General features: G+C 38.8%; 2 protein-coding genes across 7 annotated transcripts in view; one reads left to right on the forward strand and one right to left on the reverse strand.

The window, feature by feature from the left end:
- Positions 1-4648, forward strand: part of ST3GAL6 (ST3 beta-galactoside alpha-2,3-sialyltransferase 6) — a 78703-nt gene extending 74055 nt beyond the window's left edge. For 4 of the 6 annotated variants that reach the window (XM_081234381.1, XM_081234382.1, XM_081234379.1 and 1 more), the window contains 4 exons: positions 908-1060; positions 2112-3237; positions 3688-4189; positions 4530-4645. In XM_081234381.1, coding sequence (XP_081090507.1) covers positions 908-1060; positions 2112-2198 — 240 coding nt within the window. In that variant the 3' untranslated portion in view covers positions 2199-3237; positions 3688-4189; positions 4530-4645. Of the gene's footprint in view, positions 1-907; positions 1061-2111; positions 3238-3687; positions 4190-4529 lie in introns of those variants that run through there. The other 2 variants (XM_081234378.1, XM_081234380.1) reach the window with 2 other exon arrangements.
- The window catches only part of DCBLD2 (discoidin, CUB and LCCL domain containing 2), a 96709-nt gene continuing 81445 nt past the window's right edge, over positions 4317-19580 (reverse strand). The window contains exons 10-16 of the mRNA XM_081234377.1: positions 19362-19512; positions 18466-18552; positions 18194-18319; positions 14761-14854; positions 10954-11003; positions 8889-9026; positions 4317-8182 (exon numbers count right to left, since the gene is read on the reverse strand). Of these exons, the coding sequence (XP_081090503.1) occupies positions 7713-8182; positions 8889-9026; positions 10954-11003; positions 14761-14854; positions 18194-18319; positions 18466-18552; positions 19362-19512 (1116 nt within the window). The 3' untranslated portion in view covers positions 4317-7712. The remainder of the gene's footprint in view (positions 8183-8888; positions 9027-10953; positions 11004-14760; positions 14855-18193; positions 18320-18465; positions 18553-19361; positions 19513-19580) is intronic.

Raw genomic sequence — 19580 nt, forward strand, 5'->3', positions numbered from 1 at the left:
GGAGTTTATCTGATTTTATTGTGCTGCTCTGATTTTTTTCTTTTTCTCAAAATCATAACTAATCATATGTAATTTCCATGGGATCTGTAAGAAACATTTAATCAAGAAAATCTCCTTGAATTTTTGTATTAGTAAATTTAAGATATATCTTGTTTTTGCCTCTGAAGGCCATCCAACGAGAATGAAAACTTTGAATGCCAAGACCCTCTGCCAAACATCTATTACAGTGTTTTTCAGGATATATGTACATGTGAAGGGGATGCTTGGTTTCTTTCTTTTTAGTTAAAATTTAGTTAAAATTATAATCAATTTAAAAACAAAATTGAGATTGTGACTTTAATCTGTATATACATCTAGAATCTTTATTTTCTAGTCAGATCATTACCATGGCAATTTGTTATTGAAGTTACTTAATTAAAGCCGTCTTTCCCTAGAGCTAAATTATCAGCATTATAAAATGGAACCATTTTAAGGCTAAATTATTTGAAGCCTTTTAGCATGATCTTATCCGTTAGTGAATTAAGCTGTCCTTACGTTTCATACATGGGTTTAACATTCTCAGGCTTTGCTTTTTCCACAAGTTGCTTGACTTCGGCGTGTTTTTTAAAAACAAGGCAGCAGCATCCTTTTCCTTAAAGGCTTCATTTGATAGCTGTCTTCTGGACTAGTACTGCAGTTAAGTTTTACCTGAGAGACTTTCTAAGATTTCAAGCAACACTTTATATTCAGAGTTAGGATATTGACTGTTTGGGGCTTGAGCCTTAGGGCATGACAAGGATTTAACTGAAGTATTTCTGTCCTTGTTAAATGTTCAGAAGATGCTATTTTATAAGATTAGGTCACCAAATGTTTTGGAAACAGGTACCTTGTTTGGATTTTTTCCCTAAATTTTCATTTCCTCCCCCAGAAACCCAAACACCCAACAACAGGAATTATTGCCATTACATTGGCATTTCACATATGTCATGAAGTTCACCTTGCTGGTTTTAAGTACAACTTTTCTGACCTCAAGAGTCCTTTGCACTACTTTGGGAATGCCACCATGTCTTTGATGAATAAGGTAAAACAAACAAACAAACAAAATATATATATACACACTTTGATATAATCTTTTATCTTTAGAGTTGGAAAACTTACATTCTCCTTTTTCACCCTGTCATTTTACTGAGGGAACAGGTTTTGAGGGGATGATGGCTTGATAAGGGTTTACAGAGATAGCACGTGCTGAAATTAGGACTCAGGTCCAGAGTTCTTACTACAGCAGCAGTTCCCAATCTGTTGGCCTCAGACCCTTGGGAGAAACTCATCAAACCTATATAAGGACCAAGCCTTACCCTAGATACTGTATCATATTTGCACTATTTGAATATATAGAAACCTGCTGTTTGAGATATTTCAAATTCACCTAAAAGCATGGCCATAATCACAACGAATTATTTTCACGTAGTTTTTCAGTTAAGTCGATGAGAAGGTCCATAATATTTTAACCTCATGAAAGAATCTTCATGGTCAGAAAAGTTGTAAACCTTTATACTAGATCATTCTTCTCTTGAATGGGGATTAATGGTGGTGGATTTGATCCTTAAGATTTTGACTTTAATTGATTAAATGGGAAGGAATTTCCTATTTTCCTAATTATAACTTAGATTAGTGGCACAGTGATAGGATTGAAATGTTACCTGTACATTTAAAATATTGAACTGTGAATGATTTGCTGTTAAGTATATGGATATATATCCCATGACATGAAACCAGTCCCCTTAAATCTTCATCCCTAAATACTACATAAGCTGAAAAAGTGGTATTATTCAGGTTAGAGCTTAACACTTTCAAATTCTGGTTTCTAGATTTATACCATAATTCAGTAGACTAGAAGATGATGTGAGGGAGCCTCTTACGTGATGGTTTAAGTGGGAAGAGTGGGCTTTAGGGAAAGCTCTGGCGCAAGAATGAGCAATGCAAAAGAAATGAGAAAGATAAGTTAAAAGTCCATGCCACTTGTTACTTGAGTTTTTAATTAAGCTTTTTAGATACAGCATATTCCGTTGCTGCTGTTGTTAACATCTTGAGAGTGGGATAGATGGTGATTTTATTTTATTTTTCTTCTTTAGAATGCATATCACAATGTGACTGCAGAGCAGCTCTTTTTGAAGGACATTATAGAAAAAAACTTTGTAATCGACTTGACTCAAGATTGACCCTACAGACTCAGAAGATGATGCTAACAGTATTAGTTTTATTTTTACACTGCAATTTTTAGTTTATTTTTAAATATGTTGGATGTACTTGTCAAGAAATTAAGTCTGTTGCTGCCTGGTGCTTCATAACCACCAGCTTAATTTCTGTGAATATATTTAATTTATGGAAACCAAGACATGGTAAGATATCAGGGAGAGTGAATTTTTCATTGCATTGTTTTAAAAATAAGCTAGTTTTCTGAGGTGTTTTTAAGTATCTTTTTATAGTTACTTCATCTTAGACTTTTGAAGGGATGTGACTTCCTAATAAGTAAGGGGATTTAGTTTACCACAGCAGATTTTGAATGTAACATGACATTTTGAGAGGTTTATCTGCCTCCTGTAAATTGGTGGGGAGCTGGCATGCAGCGGTGCCTTGAATGTGGCATACTGGAACCACTTCAGGCCTCTGTATCTCCCTCTCTGGATGATTGATTGGTTCCTTTTTGTTCTACCTGAGGAACCTGACTGGAATCTTAAACCAGACCCTAAGCATGGATGATTAGGGAAATCTAAGATCATACTGGCTTAATTAAGCATTTTTTTCCTACAGTTAAGTTAAACCATGATTATGATGAGTAGTTTGGTAGAATGAAGATTTTTTTAAGTCGAAAGAAATAGGATAAATATGAAACTCTGGATAAGTAAATAACCAAAGAAAGAATGCGATTCCTAAAGTCTGGTGACTGCATTATTTTAAAGAAATAAAGTTTATACAAAGAAGCTGAACTAGGCAAGCTCAAGAGGGGGAAAATTCTTAAAACATTTTTTGCCTGGTTTAATTTATTCATTAAAATTTCCAAGTTTATTGGAAGTCAATTAGGAAAGACATGAATGAGTAAACCTTTAAGAAGAGTCAAGCTTTTTCTGGATTTAAATGGCATTTCCATGAAAAACCAGTTGTCCACATGATGAAATCGCATCTTCAAATGGAAAGCTTACCTAGGGTGCACCAGAAAAGAGTGCTGTGGGATGCAAACAAGCCAGCTGGACAAAAGTGGTGAGCTAGTCGTCTCCCTTTCCATTTTAATGTCTGACTATAACCAAAGGCTATGGGGAGGGAGGGGGACAAGGGGTGAAGAGAACAGTGGAGGTTATAAGGCTGGAATCAAAAGCTGTCAGAAGAGGTAGGAGTGGAAAGAACTGGCATCTTTTGAACAATAATTATCACTGGGAGACAGTGATCATTATCACTAACTAGCCTGCATCTCTAAAGAGAGTGTATAACTATTAGATCAGAAACAGAAATGACTGACATACTTGAAAGTGGTGTAAGGGGGACAGAACTAAGTAGCGGATTTAACCCAGACCTAGACAATAAATATGGACTCTGTTGTGTTAATCCCAGCATATGTTTGCACCGTACCAGTCTTGTTTGATTTTTCTGATAACTTCTTTGAGGCGCAAAAGGCACAGCTGTTCAATGTGATCTTTCCCTCATACCACACAGCCACAGGCTGCAGCTGGGCTGCTGAAGCTGAGTTTGCTGTAAAGTAATTCGGGCTTCAGAAAGGATGGCGCTGGCTACAGAAAAAGTCAATGTCAAAAACCAACGGTAGGGACTTCCCTGGTGGTGCAGTGCGTAAGAATCCACCTGCCAATGCAGGCAACATGGGTTCGAGCCCTGGTCCGGGAAGGATCCCACAAGACGCAGAGCAACTAGGCCCATGTGCCACAACTACTGAGCCTGCGCTCTAGAGCCTGTGAGCCACAACTGCTGAGCCTGCGCACCACAACTACTGAAGCCCACGCGCCTAGAGTCCATGCTCTGCAACAAGAGAAGCCACTGCAGTGAGAAGCCCGCACACCACATCCAAGAGTAGCCCCCGCTCACCGCAACTAGAGAAAGACCCTGCGCAGCAACGAAGACCTAATGCTGCCAAAAATAAATGAATTTATATATAAAAAAAAAACCCCAAAATCCCCCACGGGTGGCATTTTCAAATGTTACTGTAAGTACTATAATATTGGCCATAAAAAATCTGATCTTAAAATTGAGGGATCTGGCATTTTGCATGGTATGAGAAGGGTTACAAACCTCAAGGTTGTTTTATTTAAGCAAAAAACAAATAAAACCTGAACAAGACATATATACAATTTATTAAAAACACACGAACACATTAAAATCTCACTATTTATACAATCTAAATTCTAGCAACATATACAAATACTGAGTGACTACAGTACATGCCGAGGTAAGAAAAGTACATTCTGGGAGAATATCACTGACACTCAAGCCATTTTTATTTCCAATACGTATTTCAATACATGTTTTGTTTCTACCTTTCCCAGTGCCAAAAAAAGAAGAGGAGGAGATGAGAAGAAACTAGTCACAAGTTGGATTAAATGAGAACTGGTGCCACAGTTGACCTAAAAGTATCCAACTCTTCCTTAGATTTTGCAGTTTAGGGACTTCAAGTTCAGAACTGAAAGGCAGAGCCAGTAGGTAAAAAAAATTTTTTTTTTTTAATAAGCAGAGCTTCATTGATTTCTCTTAAGAGGGGCTGAAAAGCTTTTACTGTCCCACCTAATCTATTCATTCTTTCGAATTGTATTATCTGACGTGGTGTTTCTGTAACCCTCTTGCTCTCCAGGTAACAATGTGGAGCCCAGGGAAAGAAGTTCAAGCTTTATCACATTCCATAGAATTATGGCCACATTCATATTTAAACGAGCTCATTTTCTGCTCCCTCCAGTGTGGGGGTGGGGGGGAGGGGACGTGTATACGTAACATCCTAATTGCAGTTACTGTATAAATCCTCTGCTCGAACCATTTCAACAGCGAATAAACCCATTGTTCAATACAAAGTGCAAACAGTGAAACGTGAACTTAAATAACTGGGCTAGACCCTGCATATGCAATAGGATCTATTTAGATTTACAGCTTTCAATAAAATATAAATCAGCATTCACAATATCTTCCCTTTAACTGTGCCGGTTCCCAAGATCAAGTAACAGCGAAGCCAGTGTAATTTTATGAAACCTTAAGGGCCACATTTCCTGCACCACTGTCTGATTCTACTTTTATAACTGCATTAACAGGAAAGAATTTAATCCAATAAGCCACAGTGAGTTAAGTCTTTTACATGTTTCAAGCAAAGAATAAAAATTCCAAGGGAATTTTGTAAAAAATGGTTACTTTCACATTTTCAGTTGTTACTTGATTGTCTCCAAAGCTGTATATATAGCAGACATAGTAACATTAGAAAAAAAAAAACCAAAACAAAACTCTAATATGAAAATATACGAATTAAAAGAAAAAGTACAAACCAGTACAACCCTTTGTATCAGGCTCAGCTCTTCATTTGGAAAGTAAAATATATAATAGTAGTAAAAACTAGGTATTTTATAAAAATTATTGGTAGTTCAAAAACAGCACAGTGGCAATATATGAATCAAGTCTTAAAACATGCACTATTTAAGAAAACATTTGCTTCTCAAAAAAAAAGTTATATGGGAAAACAATCAGGTACACACAAACAAATAGCAAGCATCTTTGGAAAAATGAAATAGTTACTGAAATCACTTCTCTTAAAGCTTCAAACAGGCATATGATTTGAGAAAAAGTATATTTTTGTATACTAAGGACGAATAAAAAAATAAAGCAATTGGTTTACTCTCTTCCCACCTGAAAGGGGATGACTGCATTAATACATGTGCTTCACACATTCATAGGTTTTAATAAAAGTTCAACATCTGTGCTTTTTGTTTCAAATATTTTGAAACAAAATGTGTATTGGTTTTTCAGTGAATAAAATTATGCCTCAAAAGTCTGTTGGAAAAAGGAAAAGCCACTGAAAATAAGACCAACAAAATCATACAACTAGAAGGTAGGGAGGCTGTAGAAATAGGCAGTTCTGTTTTGAAGCAACGTTTTACAATACTGATAGACTCACGGAAGCAAGCAAAATGAACACTGTACATCATTAGTCAAATTTAGCATATTCTGCCATCATCTGGTGGCACAGGCTAGAAGAAACGACTAGAACCTGAAGGGGAAGTATATTTCAATATTAAGTCTGCAAACTAAGGGTTATATTGATTGATAGAAGAGGGGAGGCCAAGTTTATATATTTTAATCATATGGTCAGCTTCCATATCATCTTACCAGTCTAAAGACTTTTAAAGATGGTTTCTACACTAACGCTAATAAACTGCACGTGGTTTCTATTTCAGTCATTTAAACTAGTTCTGGGCAAATGGTGACAAAGAAGTTGCCCAGAGGTATCAAAAACAAGACAGGAATTTTCCCTTGCTAGGATGCTGAAACATTTGTTCCCTAGGTATGATATAAAGGACTGCACTCCCTACCACATAGATGGCATAATCACACAGAGCTGAAGAATACATGCTGGGTTTACATTTCTTATAGTAGTTTACTGTGGAAAACAAGTATTTCTTTATTCGACTAAAAACAACAAATTACCTTGAGATTCAAAGAATAACCTGTATACATAAAACCAAAGAGGACAAATTCGGCAACTTTTTTTGGCGGCGGGGGGTGGTAATTTATGTGGCTCCCACGGAGTCATGATTTTGCCTTTTACCGTGATAAATATAAGCGGGTATTGTTTAGTGTTCACTTTTAGAAACCCTCAACTTTCCACAACTCTCCTGGGAAAAATTCCATTGCAAGTAAAGTTCGGGGCGGAGAATCTCCTTTACAGCTTTTTTAATTTGTAAAGTTGTTCCTGTTTTCACATGGAAACATTAGGGGATCTGAAATAATGAGGTTGATAAAGCAAGCATCACCCACTGAAAAAACTCAAGCATTTACAAACACAAGAATGGGGCTGGCCACCAAGGGCCCCAGGTGGAACAAGCAGGGATGAGGCCAAGTTATGTACTATGAAATGTTAAAAGCTCGTTAAGAGTGTCAGAAAGTGAAAAATCACTCTGCTCGCTACAGGTCAGTTTCCCAGCTATAGCTCTTCCTAAGGAAAGATGGATAAATATATATGACTGCAATCAAAACAAGGATTATGTCACTATTTTTAAAAAAAAATTCAGAAAGCAATATAGGAATAGAAGAGGAAGAAGTCATGATAGTACCCACCTTTCACAAAGAGCAGAATTTCAAGCCATCAGACATTTTATAACAGTACCATGCGTTATTGCCAAAGGCTTACAGAGCCATCTCGAGTTCATCAATGTAACTGCAGCATTGGTAATAAATACTCTCAGTGATTTTTAATTTCTTTGAAGTGCATAGTAGGGAGCTTTTTCTGTATAAAATAGTGTTTTACAGTAGTAACAAACAGGATATTTGAAATTTAATAGGCAAGCAGTAACTGCTACAGTAACACTTTTAAAGCAAGATGGCAAGATTAGTAGTTTCCTGTACCTCGGTCATCACATTTCCCCCAACCACGTCCGTGACAGATATGTAATACGTTCTATATATTACTACCACTAATACAATTTTAAAAAGGCCATGTGCTTTAAAATGATGCTTTGTAAAAGGCAGCATCACCTTCAAAGGGTTTCTTTAGAAACACCACACTCGCCAGCCCTCCCTGCTCCTGATACCCCCTGTGCGCTCTGTGGCACCTGGTACACCAACTCGTCTGGGGCACTTGGAGCAGGCTTACCACCTTTCGGCGTATCATACTGGGCCTGGGCTGACGAGCAGCTGTCAGTCCTGGAGAGAAGAGTGTTGTACGTTCCCACCAGAGGGGGAGGTTGGTTCCCTGCAGCTTTGAAAGTGGACGCTGAGGGCAGGCCAACCGAAGCTGTGGGGTGCCCGGACATTTCCATGACGATTGGGGTTGCGTACTCGGGCCCAGTAACCGGGAGTGGTTCAGCATAGGCATGATAGACTTCCTGCACAGGGGAGCTGTAAGGGTCTAGGTCAGCATAGCCTGCTTCTTTGCCTTCCTCTGGTTTAAAGGTAGATCTCTGATGGAGTGTGCCAACAATTCCTCCCACAAGTGGCTGTGCATACTCTGTGGGTATCGCAAAACACAGACAACAGAAAAGTGATCTCATTAAGGCAGGGATCCTATAATTCAGGGTGGCAGCTGCAGGCTTGCACTGAAAACAAACACCTCTTTATGGCACTTTTGTTACCGATCACTGATGGATCTTCCCGCAAAAACTAACTTCAAAATGAAAACTAAAGACGTTACCCTATATCTCATGGTAATAAGTCAATGTGCCAGAAAGCTTCATTCATGGAAGTCTGCATAAAGAGTGTATATGTTCTTCAGATTTATAGACAGTACTTCATTGGAAAATAAATATTCCATTATTGAAATAATATTCGTCTTGGAAAATAATTTCACAGATTTTTTTTTCTTTTTCAAATATTAGGAAATGTTTAAAATATATTCTAGGTTAATAGGATAAATACTGTGAGGCCACTGTGTCTTTCCTGCTCTCCTTTTAAAACCCCCAAACGCCCAATAAAACCAAACGAAATTTCAGGTAAGCAGACAAAATGCCCAAAGTTTTTAGAAATGAGTACCCCAATTTTATGGGTAGAACATCTAAGACACAGAAATGACTCTCAAGGTCTTTTTAAAAAGTGGTTCTATATTTGGAAACTAGCTCATCTCCTATACATGAAACAGATAAAGGGTACTGCAAATCTCACAGCACTTTACAGTGAGCGCGGCAGCTTCTCCTTCCCATGGTGGCTGCACCAGTTACCTGCAGAGTCAGCCTGCAGCACTGTGGTGACTTCTCTAGGACTCAAGTGATTCACTTCACTACTGCTGTAGCGAACTGGGGTTTCCTCGTGCTCCACTGATTTGGTAGGAAGAAACTGCTTCATTCCTTTCCACCAACCTTCATTGTGATTGTAAGCAAAAGAGACCATTACATAGAAAGCTATGTTTGAAATGATAACAGTATATGAAGGGAGAAATCCTGTTGCATTTAAGCCATTTCTATAACAAATATTTATACAAACCAGCCTTTGTGTTCAAGGTTTTTTGGTTTCTTTGGTGGTTGTTCTGGTGGTAAAATACACACAACATAAAATTTCCTATCTTAACAATTTTTTTTTGGCCGCGCTGCACGGCTTGCCGGATCTCAGTTCCCTGACCGGGGATGGAACGGGGGCCACAGCAGTGAAAGCCTGGAGTCCTAACCACTAGGCCACCGGGGAACACCCTGAACCATTTTCAATTGAACAGCTCAGTGTTATTAAACACATATTCACATTGTTGTGCAACCCTCCCCACCGTCCATCTCCAGAACTTTCTTCATCTTGTGAAACTGAAATTCCATACCTAGTAAACCGTAATTCCCGATTCTTCCCCTCAGCCCCTGGCAAGCACCACTCTACTTTCTGTCTTTATAATTTTGAGTACTCTAAGTACCTCGTATGAATGGAATCATATGCTATTTTTCTTTTTGCGACTGGCTTATTTCATTTAGCATAATCACCTCAAGGTTCATCCACGATGTAGTATATATTGCAGAATTTCCTTCCTTTTTAAGGTTTAATATTTTATTTTATGTGTATAACCACATTTTGCTTATCCATTTATTGGTGGATAGACACCCGGATTGCTTCCATGTTTTAACTGTTCTGAATAATGCTGCTATGAGCATGGATGTAAAAATATCTTTTCAAGACTCTGCTTTCAATGCTTTTGGGTATATACCTAGAAGTAGAATTGCTGGTTCATATGGTAATTCTATTTTTAATTTTTTGAGGAACTGACAAAAAATTCTGTTTTCCACAGAAGCTGTACCATTTTACATTCCCACCAATGTGCACAAGGGCTCCAGTTTCTCCACATTCTTGCCAACACTTGCTGTTTTCTGTTTCTTCCTATTCTCTATTTTGTTCCTCTCTTTTCTAATCTTTATTATTTCCTTCTTCCCTATAGCTTTGGGTTGAGTTTGTTCTTCTTTTTCTAGTTCCTTAAGTTGTTCAAACTTATTTTTTGCTTTGATAAGACTATCCAGTGCAAAGCAGAACATGGTAGAAATCTCTATCAAAAGCATATACTGAAGCAAATGACTGCTATTATAGTGCAGCCAGATATAGTTTGTTATAGCAGTGGTCTTTAATAAGTTTTAATAAGCTTAAAAAATTCTAAGATCAACCCTGCGAGGGGCGGGAGGATGACGGTGAGAAGTAGCAGCCCAAGACCTACCCCCATCACTGCTCTTTTCTACCCTCGTCACAGTGAATTCTTTTGACCCCTAACAGTCATTCCAGTGGTGAGACTGGGAAGTGGGAGACACGCCCGCAGAAGGCCCTTGGTGTCACCTGCAGCAACCTGCCACCTGCCACAGAGAGTAGGAATTCAGAAGATGACAACTCATGGCAGAGATAGCAGATTTCACTGACTCGTAAAACGCTGAACTCCACTGCGGTAAATATCCACAGCAGAGTGACACACACATACACACACACTGTGTCACCAGGACTGCAATCCTCTGCTTCTTACCTAGTGTTCACATACACCACACAGAAAGCTGGTCTCCTCAAGACCGATACATGGGACAAACCAGACTAGTTTTCCAAAAGGAAAAGAACAGAGCATGTGTTATAAGAAATTCTTACTTCCTATTTCATTACTTACAGACTAGAGATTTTACAGAAAAGTAAAAATGATCAGAACAGAAGAGGAATGCCATTTTTCTAACAGTGCTAGGGAGTTTACGTGGGCCTGAAAATGGCTTTCCTCTTTCACTGCTGCCAGCTGGAGGGCAGGGGCTTCCCTCTGATGGAAAGAGATGTAAAGCCACAAATTACCTGCCCGGTCCCAGTAAGGTAAGTCATAGGTGCCTTCAGCTTTTTTCTTCCTGGAAAAATACAGAAAAAAAAAAAAAAAGTTAGCAAATAGAGTGAATTCACTAGTAAGAAAGCTCTGAAACTGCAGGATAAACACCAAAGTTAATAATTAGTCAAGAGTACACATTTCTACTTGCTGATTTCCCTGGGAGACCTCTTTCACTTGACTTTTGAAGTTGCCACTGCTGAGGCTCATGAATTCTGGACTCTCAATAAATATTAAACAACTATCTCCTGAGACAGTTATCTTGTTACCCAACTATTTTCCACTCAAATGGATAAAGGGATAAAAAAAAAAAAGACTAAGTCTGTAGATAAAAACCCTGAATCAAATCAAAGACCCAACCCTGACACGTGGATTATTATGGGGAAATCATGTTAGGTTTGTTTTGGTTTCAAATACAAATTTCACAAATCAGTCAATTCACAAAGTTCACAGGACACAACAAGAACAACAAAACCCCCATATTTTCTTCTGCACTGTTACTTTTTTTTTCAACTTACTGCTTTTTTTCTACAGTCCTTTGCCCCTGAGAAGTTTAAAGTGTCACACACCCTTAACTGCATAGACCTGATTCCTCCACCCTGCGCAAGATAAGCCAACGCTGTCACTAACAGTGAGGGGACCGAGGGCCACGTGTGCAATGAGGAAGGTTCCTCCCCGGCCTGCTCCTCAGAATTCTGACACATCCTCCCCTGGGGAAACTGTCCCTCCCCAACGTTAAGAATTGCTATCTACCGTGAGCCTTTTAAAAAGAAAAAAACCAAGCACACGAAAGGACGTTTTCTGATGTACACCTAATTAAAATAATGCTCTGCAAGCTAAAGGGAAAGAAGTTGTTCTAGTGTTGTCAACGAGGAAAAGAGGGTTATGTGACTCGCTGAAGGTCACAAACAGGGCTTTCTCAAAGAGCCCAAGCTATGTGTGCTTTTCCTACTTCGAAACATTCTTCTCTAGTATAAGACTATGTTTTTATTATTGATACTAAAAGCTCCCTCATTTTAAAGTCTGGCTGTGTTTAAAATATAATACTTCATTATTTCAAAGTAAGGTATAGTGTAAAATTTGTGGACAAGATGGTAGGTGCTGAAGCTGTCCAAGGGTTGTACTATAAAGGATTTCATAGTCTTGATCTCCAGTGACAAAGCTGCAGGTGATTTATTCATCACATGTGAAGTACTTAGAACAGTGCCCGGCATGGGTTAGCGATTCAGTAACTTGCAGCTGTTTTTATTATTACTTTTCTCCTGGCTGTTTTCCATAAGCCCCTTAACGGCACTTCCTCTTTACTCCTTGTCACAAAGCCAGTGGTCAGCAATTTCATCCACGACGTTTGTAGAAGTAACCTCAATCCTGCAGCTCAGACCTTTTGTCCTGAACAGGCTCGTGTTCCATCTTGCCTCTTGGGGGCCTGAATGTCCAGAGTCCTTTCAACGCCATCCCCAACCGATCTCAGGACTCGCCTCCTGCCTCTCAACAGCTCTAATCCCCTGTCCTCACCCCCACGCCCTGGGGCTTTAACCACAGAGGGTTAGACTGGAACTGCTGATTGATCAGAGGCTGCAGCGGCTAACAGTACAGGCTCTGGAGCCTGGACCAAATCTTCACCCTGCCGTGTGCTGACCAGGTGACCTCGGACAAGTTACCTGTGCTCTCTCAGTCTCACTTTCCTCTTCTATAAAATGGGATTTATAACAACACCTGCTTCACAGGTTGTTTTAAGGATTAAATGAGTTAAAACATGTAAGGCATTTAGAAAAACGTGTAAAACCAGCATTTCATTTTATTTTCTATGAAACTGCCGTTGCTGCTGTTCTCACCACTACTACTGTTGCTGTCCGGTTCCCTGAAAGCATCGTGAACTTTCCTTCCTGGACTCTCCCAGAGCCCTGTTCCCTCCTCCCCCGCCTCATGCCCTCATGCTAAGTTGTCAATTCTGCACAGACAGCCCCCCAACACCAGGAATCCGGGACCCACGCCTCCTCCAGCTTCCTTCCACCCGTGGAACAAACTGTGGTTGGTACGGTTATGATTCCTACTCATCTTGGGTGAAACTTAGAGGATTTAAGCTATTTAAGACATGTTACGTAGTTCAAAATGGAGTCCCAGTGGCCAACACGAACTTGCCTATAAGTTGTTTTGAAACATCCACTGTAGGACGGCCAGTGTCCTCGAATGATAAACTGAGGATATTACTTTAGACAAGAAGTTTGATGGCCCATGTATGGCACGGGAACAGACAGCAACTGGAGTCCAGACTCTTCCCCTGGGGTAACAGTTACTCCTTAAGAGGAGACCATTGAACAGAGTGACCTGAAGGATCTTGGCTGGAGGCCCCCATGCTGCTGAGAGCTGCTCCAGATGGAGGCCGCCTGCGGCCCTGCTGGAGCCGGGGTGATTTCCCACTCTCACTTGTCATGTGCTGCTGTTGGTGCTGAGATGCCTCCTTCAAGGCTTCTCCTTGGAGTGGTTCGTTTACACCCTCCCCCCCCCTCACTTTGCCTAACCTGTGCTGTGTGCTAATTATGTGTAGTAAACCGAGTGAGTCGTAAGTTGAATATTGGCTACTGTTTTATCTCCAATCCCGTGATGCCTACGTGCCCTTACTGCTGGGCCCTGCAACAAACAGGTTCCATGGTGCAAGGTTTTCTGCAAACTATCCTCTCCCATCCATAGACTCTGGGGTTCACCACTGGACTCCCAGCACACGGCTCAATACTTGGCAGGGAGTAGGAGGCTCAAATATCTGTTGATGGCTAGACAAATGAAGTCCCTCCAAAGCTGTCAGCCACCAAATCTGTCCCTCCTACCCTGTTACCTCTACTCACGACATCTCTACCGGTCAACTGCACAAGCCAGAAACGTGAGAGAAACTTAGATCCTCCTCCTTCCTTAGCAAGTAGCCAGTCAAGCCCCCCACTGACACCTCTGGGAAACCTCTCCCCCTCCATGTCTCTCCCTTTCCTAGAGTTGCTGTATCATGTTCCTGTGTGGCCTTAATAGTTTCCTAACTCATCTCTCTGCCTCTTCTAGTCTCTCTCTCCTCTTCAATCCACCCTCCTGCCACCATTTTCCTACAATCATCTGATAATATCACCTGTCCGCTGAACCCTGCTCAATGATTTCCCCGTCTACAGAAAGTCCTTCCTGGTCCAGGCCCAGGCTGCATTTCTATGGGTCTCCTAGCGCTCCCGCGTGCCAAGCCCCTGTGGGATGGCTCACTGTTCTGCCTACATTCCACAACTCTGTGCCTTCCTGCAAGCCATCCCATCCATCTGGGCCATTCTCTCTTCCTGTATCTAGCCAAATCTAATCCCTCCTTTAAGGCAAACCATGCCAAATTTGAGGAGCACTCTTTTCTGAAAAAAAAGGTTTCAGGTAACTCTCACGGTTCTTACGTCTGTGTTCCCCAGCACTTCATATACAACTCATCATGCCAAAGTATAGTGGTCAACCCTGCTAAACAATCTGGAGATAATAATTGTGTCTCATTCTTTCTAAGTGCTACTAAGTATCTATTATATCTTACTGATGTGTATAACCCACTGTATAATACAAAATTTGATATAATAAAGGTACTCAGTAACTGATTATGGAATTGAACTTACTCATTTTTTACAGGAATAAAGGAGAAGTGTATATATTTTTATTCTAATGACTATCTTAACTCTCCCTCTCAAAAAAGGTCATCTTCTATATTTAGTTTCTATTTCACATTTGGAAACATCCCCTCTAGGACCAGTTAGGTGAACTAGTTTTGTACGAACCTGTTTCTCCAATGCCAAGCACACACTAGTATGAGAATGAGAGTGGTAAGGACCATGACCAGCACAGGGACAAGGACGGCGGCCAAGGCTACATCTGAAAAACAAAAACAAACAAACAAAAACACACATTAATACCAAAGGCAGAAATCATTAAGGAGAAGAGTACAGATTAACCATATCACCATTCAAAGCTTTTCTATCTCAAAAAAATACCATAAACATAATTTATGCAATGAGAGTGGGCACGAGTGGTAATTGCAGAGGCCTTCATGGATACATGGAAGTGCGTCACATTATTTGCTCCACCTTTGCAGTTTTTAAATCACCAAGACAAATTAAAAGACAAATGATAAACTGGGAAAATGTATTTTCTGCATATGTGATAAAAGGTTAATATAGTTAATCTATTACAGAATTTACAAGTGAAAAATAAACAACAGAAAAATCAGCAGAGATGAAAGAGCAACGCATTAAGAGCACAAGTGACCATTAAGCATGTTCACCTCACTAGTAATCAGAAAGATGCTATTTTGCTTATCAAATTGGCAAATATTTACAAGAACAACTAATTGTTGAAGAGGGTATCAGGAAACCGGGATGTTGATGGGACTATAAATTGAAACTACCTTTCTGATTGGCATTTTGGGGCAATATCCATAAAAACATATTACTTGGCAATTCTCTATGTAGAATTTATTCTTAGGAAAAAATTAAGATGGGATTCAAAGATGTATCTTTAAATATGTTTGCTTCTGTATCTGCAGAAGGTTGTAAAACTGGAAGTAATCCAAACGCCCAACAATGAAAGGGAATAAGTAAATCATGGTCTCCTCCTTATAATAAAATATTATCCTTATAATATAATATTAAAATATTATCCAGCAATTGGAAGTGATGGCAAAATATTTATAGATGCAGGAAGATAATAATATAGTATTAAGTATAGAAACCAAATGTGTGTACGAACAAGGCAGAAACCAACACAATGCTGGAGCCTGCAGGGACTTGGAGATCACTTAATCCCCTTATTTCACTCCACAGATAAAGAATCCTGGGCAGAAATGGTCTGCTTTAGGTCAGTTGGGACGCTAGTTTCTTCCTCCACCTCTCAACCTCCTCCTGGCCATAAGGGTGATAACAGCAACAACTGCTGCTATTTACTGAGTGCTAAGCACCAGACCTGCATCTTATTTACTCCTTATAATCCCACCCAAAGAGAGAAAGAAGCTGAAGATACAGGGAGGGAGAAGATAATCAATAACACCAGGCCTCTGAGAAGCTGTATGGATGGGAACTAGGTGAGTATGCAGGCTCCACAAAAAGGAAGTGCCCTTCGAATGGCTTCTACTTTGGGAAGCTGAAGATGTAACTGAGAGTGACTGAGGATCTCTGGGTCAAGGGTTTGAAAAATACAGAGAATGTTTCAAACAGCTACTGTTGAGAACAGACAAAAGAGCTAACCAGGGAAACAGAAAGACCACCAGCTGCTACTGAGGGCTCCACTGAGGGAGGAGCTGGACATTACAGTGGCACAAATCTGACCATGACATGATTTTCAGCAGCGTCACTCTCAGCCTGGATGTAAAAATGGAGAAAGGAGAAGTGAATAAAACAGAAATCATGACTCAGGATAGAAAGGACTAAGAAATTAGAAAAGCAAAGGTGCTTTATCCCTAAAATTTGTGAAACTGTAGAGAGAATAATCAGGTTCAGATGGATATAGTCTGACTTAATCAGAGGCATTAAAATATATGCTTAGGTTCAAAAAACAATAAAAAGTCTACATACTACTGTTACAAAGAAAAGGAGACAGGAGGTCTTCAACCAAAAAGACCTAGATGTTCTTTGTTATTTTAAAGACTACAGGGATCCTAGTTCTGGAAGAAAATGCTTTAAGAACCCTTTTAGTCCTAAGATTTTAAAATTCTATAATCAGATTTTAAGATGAACAACACTTTTAAATGGCTGTTTTTCCATCTGGGTATGTGGTCTGGGATTCCACCCGAACGCATGGTTTCTGTAAACGGACAAGAAGCTCTTTGTGGGATGCTGAAATTTCTTGTCTCTGTCAACTCTTGCTTCTCTCTAGACTGGACAAAATAAATGTTGCCCCTGCCATTTCAAAGAGTTGCCACCAAGTCCTCAGCCACTACTCTCACCCCATGACTGTGCGCCCTGAGGGGAATTCAGGATGGAGAAGAACAAAATACTGGCTCTAAACAGTTAAGATACATATCAATGAATAATTTCAATGAGCTCAGACTCTTGTATCTTCCCACACATAGAAAAGCACTAAAATCATTAACTTGAGATGTCTGGTTTCTGTGATTAGCAGTAATTTTTTGATGTTTGCCTACATTTTGTCCAGCATAAACCCCTATAAATCCTGGCTCCTCCCTCTTTGGAACAGTTTCTCAGAACTATCTGAGAGGCTGTATCCCAGGCTACTATCCTCAGTAAGAACCTGAATAAAACATAATTATCAACTCTTAGGTTGTGAGGGTTTTTTTGTTTTTCAGTCAATACTAGCTTTTCTTGCAGCACGAGAAAGAAATTGGTCTCTTTGGGAATACTTCAGAAGATAGGAAGGAAACTGACATGTAGGAAGTTGTAGAAAGTTATCTGAATCCAGGCAAATTTTCAGAAAATGAGAATGATTAAGTTCTATGTGGCACAAGTTACTCTGAATGAACTGCTTTCTCTTCTCTGCACTGTCCTGAAAATTAGTGTGCTTTTTATCTGTCAACACTGAAATTAATTCCTCCATGGCACTGATGCTTTTTGTTCCTGAATTCAACAGAAATTTTGTTTTCAAACTAGTAAAATAAAAAAACTATGTTTTATATATGTTAACACCTTATATACTAATAATTAAAAGCAAAATTTGAAAGTAAATTGAAAAACACTATTTATAATCTGAAAAAGTAACTGTAAACATTTAAAAAACAGAGACCAAATTTTTAAAATAAATGTTAACAGAGTATCTTTTTTTTTTTAAGTATTTATTTTCACCAAAACTTTTTTTCTCCCTCTTCCCTTTTTCCTACCAAGTTCCCTCTCCAGCAAATTAATGTATAATCAGAAAAAAAAATTGTTTCCTGCTATGGTTTTAGTTATTTCTAGAAAAATTATCTTCCTAAGCCTGAGACTCTACTTATTCAGCTATAGAGGGAAAAAAATCATAAAAGAAAGCCTAGAATACAGCAGCCATCTCTAAATATTTAAAGAACCATTTTACATGGCACCAGATAATAGAACTTAGAGCAATGCAGTCAGCTTTTTCTATAAGGTATGGAATCAAATTTTTTGCTATACTTAAAAAACAGAGGGAAAAATTCCTGAGCGTTTAAAAGCTGGAAATGTTTCTGAAAACTTAAGTTAAAGACAAAAAACTCACTACTATGAACAGGTATTAATTTTTGGGTTTGCATACCTTTGGTTACATTTGGAGTTATGGTGGTATTTTTGATTTCAGGAGTGGCAGTTGTTTGCTCTGTGTGTGCAGGAAATTCATTGCTACTTCGAGGTTGTAGTGGTTGAGTAAATTTGGGGGCACGACCTTGAAAAAAGTTTAAAAAACTTTTTATTCTTTAATCTATACCAGCTTGATTAAAATAGTTACTTTATAATGCTTTTAATACGTTTATGGAAAATTATACCACAAATCCAGGGAACATCAAATTCTCACATTTAAAGTAGGCATACCTTTGGCTATTTTTGGAGGGGCTGTAGTGTTTTTGAGGTCACTGCTGCTCCGAGGAGGTGGAGGCTGAGTAAGTTTTGGAGGACGACCTTGAAAAATGGTTTAGAAAAGTTTATACATTTTGCTTATAAAAATCATAGTTAAATATAGTAATTTTAAATGTCTTTAACATTTCCCAGAGTACTTAATTCTGCACAGTAATTTTAAATCTCAGAGAGACATACGTCAGAAGGATAAATATACTCTGCATGAAATGCACAAATATATTGGGATTTCTGAGTTTTTAAATAATTAAATTGTCCGAAAAGAATCTTCTTAGGAAGGAGAATAACAGGGAATCAGATGATGTTGAATGATAAAGCTATAAAAATGTCGTCACAGTATAATATACTACTCATTCAATTCATTTAATAAATACTTATGGAGGGCCCACTATGTCTCAGGCACTATGGTAGTCTGGGGGGATATAACAGTAAACAAAGTATTAAAATATTATATAATTTTGAAGGAAGTTATTCCCATTTTTAATTGATTCAAAGTAAAAGGCACTTAGGCTAAGGCGACTTACAATCATCAGTGCTTATATGATACAAATATTCTACTACATGAGACCTGATTAAAAATTATTAAGGTTGAGACTACATTTGGAAAGCAATCTCATCGCATTATCTCATCAGTGACACATTCTCTTTCTTCTTCCACTTGTAACTTTGGAAACCAGTTTGATATCTAATATGATATTTAATAGGGATAACTATTTCTTTTAAAAAATCCCTTTAAGAACATACTGTAGAGTATAAACACTTACATTATTATTAATTAATTTCTCGGAGAACAGCACAGTCATTTTTAATTAATCCAGTGAAAACCACATGCCTTAAACATACTGTTGGTTTACCTTTAGGAATAAACTGACATCCAAGCAGTTCCACTTTCATGGCAATTTTCTGCTGCCATTGGGTAGGATTCACTCTAATAAAACGTGCAATAATTGGTGGCAAAAAGTTATTACGCACATCCTGGTGATAATCTTTGTTTCCTTGAAATATCTTTAAAAAACAACAAAAATTGGTACTTTACATCAACAGAGGCCAGGGCTAAACTGCTCCACTGAAAC

Source organism: Mesoplodon bidens (assembly GCF_964165515.1).
Source record: "Mesoplodon bidens genome assembly, chromosome: 5".
Lineage (NCBI taxonomy): Eukaryota > Metazoa > Chordata > Mammalia > Artiodactyla > Ziphiidae > Mesoplodon > Mesoplodon bidens.